General features: G+C 41.4%; 2 protein-coding genes across 6 annotated transcripts in view; one reads left to right on the top strand and one right to left on the bottom strand.

Annotated features, from left to right (window-relative positions):
• Nucleotides 1-7,500, top strand: part of LOC122258872 (uncharacterized) — a 35,829-nt gene that overhangs the window by 1,841 nt on the left and 26,488 nt on the right. For 2 of the 4 annotated variants that reach the window (XM_086556534.1, XM_086556535.1), the window contains exons 2-5: nt 1-53; nt 475-618; nt 1,454-1,558; nt 1,728-3,022. The exon at nt 1-53 is cut by the window's left edge and continues 41 nt beyond it. In XM_086556534.1, coding sequence (XP_086412660.1) covers nt 12-53; nt 475-618; nt 1,454-1,558; nt 1,728-2,435 — 999 coding nt within the window. In that variant the 5' untranslated portion in view covers nt 1-11 and the 3' untranslated portion in view covers nt 2,436-3,022. Of the gene's footprint in view, nt 54-474; nt 619-1,453; nt 1,559-1,727; nt 3,023-7,500 lie in introns of those variants that run through there. The other 2 variants (XM_086556533.1, XM_086556536.1) reach the window with 2 other exon arrangements.
• The window catches only part of LOC122258871 (uncharacterized), a 7,760-nt gene continuing 5,802 nt past the window's right edge, over nt 5,543-7,500 (bottom strand). The window contains exons 2-4 of one of the 2 annotated variants that reach the window (XM_086556539.1): nt 7,312-7,455; nt 6,593-6,697; nt 5,543-6,422 (exon numbers count right to left, since the gene is read on the bottom strand). In XM_086556539.1, the coding sequence (XP_086412665.1) occupies nt 5,715-6,422; nt 6,593-6,697; nt 7,312-7,455 (957 nt within the window). In that variant the 3' untranslated portion in view covers nt 5,543-5,714. The remainder of the gene's footprint in view (nt 6,423-6,592; nt 6,698-7,311; nt 7,456-7,500) is intronic. The other variant, XM_086556540.1, reaches the window with a different exon arrangement.

Genomic DNA, 7,500 nt, shown 5'->3' with positions numbered 1-7,500 from the left:
GCAAGGACAGGATGCAGGTCGCCAGCACTAGATTGCTACGGTGGCTCAGTACAGTAAGCATAATGTTACCTATACTGCATTTCCAAGCGCATATTTTGATTGATTTCCATTCTGCTATCGCGAGATAAAGCCTGTAATAGGTTTTGTTTTTACATTTCTGTGATTCTACAGACCTTGTGCAAGTTGCCTGGGAACCTGCAGGGCCCACCGAAATTGTTTGCAGTTGGGCCCCGCACTTCCTAAGGCAGGCTCTGGTCATAAGCATTTACTTAGTGGATATATTCATATATCAGTTCAATTAATTATGTCACACATGTCCTCTATAGACGTGGTGGTTGTTTATGTAAACCAGTGCCTTTAGTATTAAATTTTGTGTGTCATTAATATCGTACCTATTGACTACCATTTTTATTCAAGATATTGCTTCACTAAAATCTTTATGGGTATTTTTTATAGCATTACTAATAATTTCAGGCGAGGCCTGGTCTCGGTCTGTGCACGAGGCGGGCCGAGCGCCACCTGCACTGGACGCAGAAGGAAGACCCGTTCACCATCGTCACGGAAGGCATGGTCGATCTCGCCCACAAGATCAAGGGAAACTCGCCCATCTCAGACTCTGTAAGTGTTTACACTTGAGTATATGTTTGAACGTTTGCAACAATGTATGTGTGCAAATATATTTGATTCTGTATTTGTTAATTATCCTTGTAGTGGATATCTCACGAGTCCGCACACGCTGACACAGGCGGGCTCGCGTCACTGCATACAAGCCCGGCATAGCAACTGCTCCGCAAATCTGGCTTATCCTTATCCTTATAGTGGATGTACGTTCGATCTTTTACCCAGTATAACCATCCCGAGATGATTGCGTCTTTGTCGAGGCAACTCTAACTTTTCTCAAATTATCTGCGAGGATCCAAAGAGCCTACTCATGAAGGGCGTCTTTCCAAAGACTAAAGCAAAAATTTTCGCTGATTCTGACCCTGAGTTTACAGTTTGTTTATTCCCACTTTTAGGGAGTTTATTACTGAAACCACAGAACAGCACAAACATATAGATGTCGATACATGGGCACACGGAGTGGGGTGTCCAGCCCATTCCAAATTAAGGACCAACTATATGCTTCTTGACATGTATATTCCACGTAACCACATGTTCATTAGTGCCAGAGACAGTTTTAAGAAAGATACCAAAAAGGTAATGGAAGGAAGAGCTGTTTTTCTTTTTTACGAGATTTATAACCCCTATTTCAGCTGAAATAGAAAAAAAGAGCTTTCATTCACACTTGCCTTCTCTCTGTAAGAAACTGGTGCAGTGAAATCTTTCTAGTATCTACCATGAGTTCCACGCGTATACACTGCAGTGTGTTAGACTCTCCTGTAGATCGCAGACAAGATGGAATGGTAAGTGGCCTGCTGATTTCCCCTGAACTAATGCTTTGTTTATTCTTTAGATGTTCAACAGCCTTCTGCTCCACGGCCGCGGTCACGCCCGGGAATGTACCTTCTACACCCTGAGAGACCGTCCAGAGTCTCATGCTGTCATGTGGCGATACTTGGTGAGGAAGTGCATGATATATTGTCTTTCAGTGATTGAATTGACTTATGCAAAAGGCCAGTCATTTGCAGAAACAGTGGAGATAATATTAGCGATTAATAATTGAAGTTTTTTGAGTTCCACAATCGGTTTTCCCTTGCGATCTTAATGGTATTTGTAATGATCTTCAGCAACCGTCAAATACTTTACTCGCCCTTCACTGCCGGGAGGAGGAGGTCCAGCTACTGAAGGAGTCCCTGATGCAGTCGCACTTGATCGACTGGCAGGGACGGCTGTGTGTTTTCCACGTCCCTGAGTATCTGGTGGACACTGTGAGGGACGTCGTGAGGGAAAAGGGAGGCCAGGAACTGACAAGCAATAAGTGCTACACATATACTGCCGATGACGTAGGAAACCCCTTTACTTACCTGGCTGAGAATCCCATCAAGTGCCCAGCAGGACTCCGTGTGGCTCGGCTGGGAAGGGCAGGAGTCCGCATCATGAGGAACACTACTGAGCACGACATCTGCAGGACTCTGGACGACATGGTTCACATCGCCAAACACGCACCTTCAGTAGGCATTTACGAGGACCCGAGTGTGGAAAAGGAAACAGATATCGACATCAAGAACCTTCCCTTCGCCGGGGACGAGGAGGTCCCCCTAGCCTGGATCACGACCTCTTTCTATGGTGCAGGGGGAACCAGGATGACCCAGGAAGGGAAGCGAAATCACGGACTTGGAGAACTGGTGATTCGGATAATTGTGTTGATGCAGGCTGCACAGGGTTACATTTCTCATGGCCATGTGGACATTGATCATTTCCCTTCTATAAAGTCAGTCGAGAAGATAAGCATGTTGCGTATGTCTCATATTGTGTATTTCATGTTCCGTCAATGAAAGGATTTTCGTAAAGTGTTGACGAAGGTGCACGTAAAGCCTTGGCCTTGCAAAAGTAAATCAAGATGCAATACAAAGCTTTGCGGAGAACTTTAAGACGATATTCAGTAACCCTTGTTCATGAATTTATATTTTTGTGTTTGGTGAATCAGAAACGACTATACCTCGAAGATTATAGGAGACGTTGCCTCTATGAAATCTATAGAATTTTCTTTTTTAAATTTTATTTCTGATTTCTAGAAATTGTTTTAAATCACCTCTTCGCTCTGTATATGACTAAATCTAAAATGTATCGCATTTTAGACAGCTATTTTCATCTTAAGAATGTAAACAGGTATTCATATCACTGACCAAAACATTATCCATTTGCCTCGTCAAAGTATGATATACTTTTATAATATATTAACCTGAAATTATGATTTTATGGATGGATATAATTACATATCAATTGTTCAACGAACGAACGTTAAACAGCTAAGTCACCCCTTGTTACATCCTATCGTTTTCTAATGAGGGCCGCCTATCCGTCAATATACTAAACTAATCAGCACTTGTGACCAAAGAAGATTAAAAGGAAGATCTAAGGACACCGCCTTTCATTTCCAATCCCAAATGACCCATGAATCGCAAGAAGCGTGTTTGCTTGTGTGTGGGTATACATTAATATTTATGTATATATGTACATAAATATGTATGTATATGTATATATATATGTATATATATATATATGTGTGTGTGTGTGTGTGTGTGTGTATGTGTATGTATATATAGATTAATTTAGATATATTCATCTATATATGTACATTTATATCATATATATATATAAATATATATATATATACATATACATACATATACATACATATACAGTGTCTACACACAAACATATACACACACATACCAAACAAATACATACACACGCGCGCACACACACACACACACACACACTCATTTACACATATACATCTATCTCTCTCTCTCACTATATATATATATATGTGTGTGTGTGTATATATATACATATATATATACATATATGTGTATGTATGTATATATATACATATAAATGTGTGTATATATATGTATATATATATATATATATATATATATATATATATATATATGTATATATATATATGTATATATATACATTTAAATGTACAAGGGCACGGAGAAGCAACAGGGCACAAGTCAACGATAACGCCACAATTGAGGTTCAATCAAACTGATGTGATAAATAAAGTCAGAAATAAAGTTTGACGAAAATGCAAAGCTTGTACATCATTGGTACTAAGCTACACATTACCAAAAAGCATGAGTAGTTCCTCTCACATATTTCGTTAGTAGACTATGCAAGTTGCGAGTCTCTGGGCTGTATAGGTTCGGAGTAAGGCCCTTTTTCCAAAGCTCTTGCACTCTGTCGTTAGAAGGACATCTACAATACTCCCTCTAGGTGAGTGCATACATGTTCAATGTCAGAGTGTGGGAGAGCATCGAGAGGCTGGCCAGCTAGTATCATAGCAAGCCATTCTAGAATCTCCCTTACCACTGAGAGTGATAGGTGTAGGCTGTGCATGGGGTTCAGTTCAGTTCAGTTCAGAGAGATTTGCGAAGACGTCGCTTCGCCCGGGCTATATGCACGAGGCGGCCCGGCCTCTGCCAGCTATAAGTGCTGACTCATCTGATCATCATAACTGAATGCTTACCGTGGCGGTCGGATTGCCTGTAGGCGCTCTAGTTGCCAGGGGGACAGTTCAGTTCAGTTCAGTTCTTTGCATGGGGTTGTAACTCACTGTGAGGGGGCGATACATCAATACCAATAAATTCCTGTCTGACGTAGCAATACTATCTGCAGTAGTTCCGCAGCGAGTATCTCTGCATCAGCAATCAGAAGCTGCAAGGGCGTTCTGTGTAGGTGCTCGGGCGTCTAAAACACAGCGAAGGTGAGAATGGGATACCCTCACCAAGTGATAGCTATTTTGATCCTTTCCGTAGATGATACGGATAATTGTTCTACTTTGCGTATGAAACTTTTCTTATCTAAAGGCGACAAGTCAGAGAATTAAATCCTAGATGCCTTACTAGTTGTAAAGGAAGGTGTTGATCCAACCACACATCATATGATTGATTTGCTCGAAGGTAAAACATTCATCAAAAGTCGCGGTCACACTGTCATGTCATCATTAATTATCTTACAGAATGTCCGCGAAGCCAAACCGAGTCACAAATTTCGTTGCGCATCGCCCGGTTTCATGTTCATTGTGGTGTCATGCACACGAATCGTTCAGAGGGGATTCGCAACGTGCATAGTCTGATAGCATAGTCTGATAACTAACGAAATAATGTGAATGGAACCACTCATGCATTTTGATAATGTGTAGCTTAGTGCCAATGATGTACAAACTTTGCAATTTCATCAAACTTTATTTTTCACATCAGTTATCTTACGTTTGATTAAACTACAATTGTGGCGTTATCGCTGATAGATATAGAGAGAGATATATATAAATGTAGATATGTAAGTATGAGTGCGTGAGTATGTTCGCGCGCGTGTGTGTGTGTCTGCTTTGCGTATGTGCGTGTATGTGCGTGTTTCGTGTTTGTGTGTGTAGACACCGTATTATATGTATTTATATATATGTATATATATAATATATATTCATACATACTTATATGTATATATAGAGAGATGTGTATATATAAATTAATAAATATACATACATATATATATATATATATATATACATATATATATATATATATACATAAATATCAATGTATACCCACACACACGCAAACACGCTTCTTACGGTTCATGGGTCATTTGGGATTGGAAATGAAAGGCGGTGTCCTTAGATCTTCCTTTTAATCTTCTTTGGTCACAAGTGCTGATTAGTTTAGCATATTGACGGATAGGCGGCCCTCATTAGAAAACGATATGAATGTCACAAGGGGTGACTTAGCTATTTAACGCTCGTTCGTTGAACAATTGATATGTAATTATATCCATCCATACAGTCGTAAGTTCAGGTTAATATATTATAAAAATATATCGTACAATGGCGAGTCAAATGGAGAGTTGAAAATGAAAATTCCAGACTTCATTAAGGCAAGGCCTCCTTTAATCTTCGAGGTAAAAACACAAAAAAATAAATTCAAGAACATGGCTTACTGAATATCGTCTTAAAGTTCTCCGCAAAGCTTTGTATTACATCTTGATTTACTTTTGTAAGGCTAAGGTTTTACGTGTACCTTCATCAACACTTTACAAACGTCCTTTCATTTACGGAACATGAAATGTACACTATGAGACATACGCAACATGTTTATCTTCTCGAGTAATTTTATAGAAGGGAAATTATCCATGTCCACATGGCCATGAGAAATGTAACCCTGTGCAGCCTGCATCAACACAATTATCCGAATCACCAGTTCTCCAAGTCCGTGATTTCGCTTCCCTTCCTGGGTCATACAGGTCCCCATCGCACCATAGAAAGAGGTCGTGACCCATGCTAGGGGGACCTCCTCGTCCCCGGCGAAGGGAAGGTTCTTGATGTCAACATCTGTTTCCTTTTCCACACTCGGGTCCTCGTAAATGCCTACTGAAGGTGCGTGTTTGGTGATGTGAACCATGTCGTCCAGAGTCCTGCAGATGTCGTGCTCAGTAGTGTTCCTCATGATGCGGACTCCTGCCCTTCCCAGCCGAGCCACACGGAGTCCTGCTGGGCACCTGATGGGATTCTCAGCCAGGTAAGTAAAGGGGTTTCCTACGTCATCGGCAGTAAATGTGTAGCACTTATTGCTTGTCAGTTCCTGGCCTCCCTTTTCCCTCACGACGTCCCTCACAGTGTCCACCAGATACTCAGGGACGTGGAAAACACACAGCCTTCCCTGCCAGTCGATCAAGTCCGACTGCATCAAGGACTCCTTCAGTAGCTGGACCTCCTCCTCCCGGCAGTGAAGGGCGAGTAAAGTATTTGACGGTTGCTGAAGATCATTACAAATACCAGCAAGATCGTAAGGGAAAAACGATTGTGGAACTCAAAACTTACTTAATCATTAATCGATAGTGTCATCCACACTTTTGCTGCAAATGACTGGCCTTTTGCATAACTCAATTCAATCACTGAAAGACAATATATCATGCACTTCCTCACCAAGTATCGCCACATGACAGCATGAGACTCTGGACGGTCTCTCAGGGTGTAGAAGGTACATTCCCGGGCGTGACCGCGGCCGTGGAGCAGAAGGCTGTTGAACATCTAAAGAATAAACAAAGCATTAGTTCAGGGGGGGGGGGGGGAATCAGCAGGCCACTTACCATTCCATCTTGTCTGCGATCTTGTAGTAGATACTAGAAAGATGTCACTGCATCATTTTCTTACAGAGAGAAGGCAAGTGTGAATGAAAGCTCTTTTTCTCTTTTTCAATTCCCATAGCTGAAATAGGGGATATAAATCTCGTAAAAAGTATATAGCTCTTCCTTCCATTGCCTTTTTAGTATCCTTCTTAAAACTGTCTCTGGCACTGATGAACATGTGGTCACGTGGAATATACATGTCAAGAAGCATATAGTTGGCCCTTAATTTGGAATGCGCTGGACACCCCACTCCATGTGCCCATGTATCGACATCATTGTGCTGTTCTGTTGTTTCCACTAAAAGTAAGAATAAACAAGCTGTAAACTCAGGGTCAGAATCAGCGAAAATCTTTTCTTTAGTCTTTCGAAAGACGCCCTTCATGAGTAGGCTCTTTGGATCCTCGCAGATAAAACGTATATCCACTAAAAGGATAATTAACAAATACAGAATCAAATACATTCGCACACAAACATTGTTGCGAACATTCAAACAAATGCTCACGTGTAAACACTTACAGAGTCTGAGAAGGGCGAGTTTCCCTTGATCTTGTGGGCGAGATCGACCATGCCTTCCGTGACGATGGTGAACGGGTCTTCCTTCTGCGTCCAGTGCAGGTGGCGCTCGGCCCGCCTCGTGCACAGACCGAGACCAGGCCTCGCCTGAAATTATTAGTAATGCTATAAAAAATACCCATAGATTTTAGT

The sequence above is a fragment of the Penaeus japonicus genome, unplaced genomic scaffold (assembly GCF_977035675.1).
Source record: "Penaeus japonicus unplaced genomic scaffold, GWHDUDI00000001_assembly GWHDUDI00000032, whole genome shotgun sequence".
In the NCBI taxonomy this organism is placed as follows: domain Eukaryota; kingdom Metazoa; phylum Arthropoda; class Malacostraca; order Decapoda; family Penaeidae; genus Penaeus; species Penaeus japonicus.
This window is presented reverse-complemented; position numbering and strand designations above follow the sequence as displayed.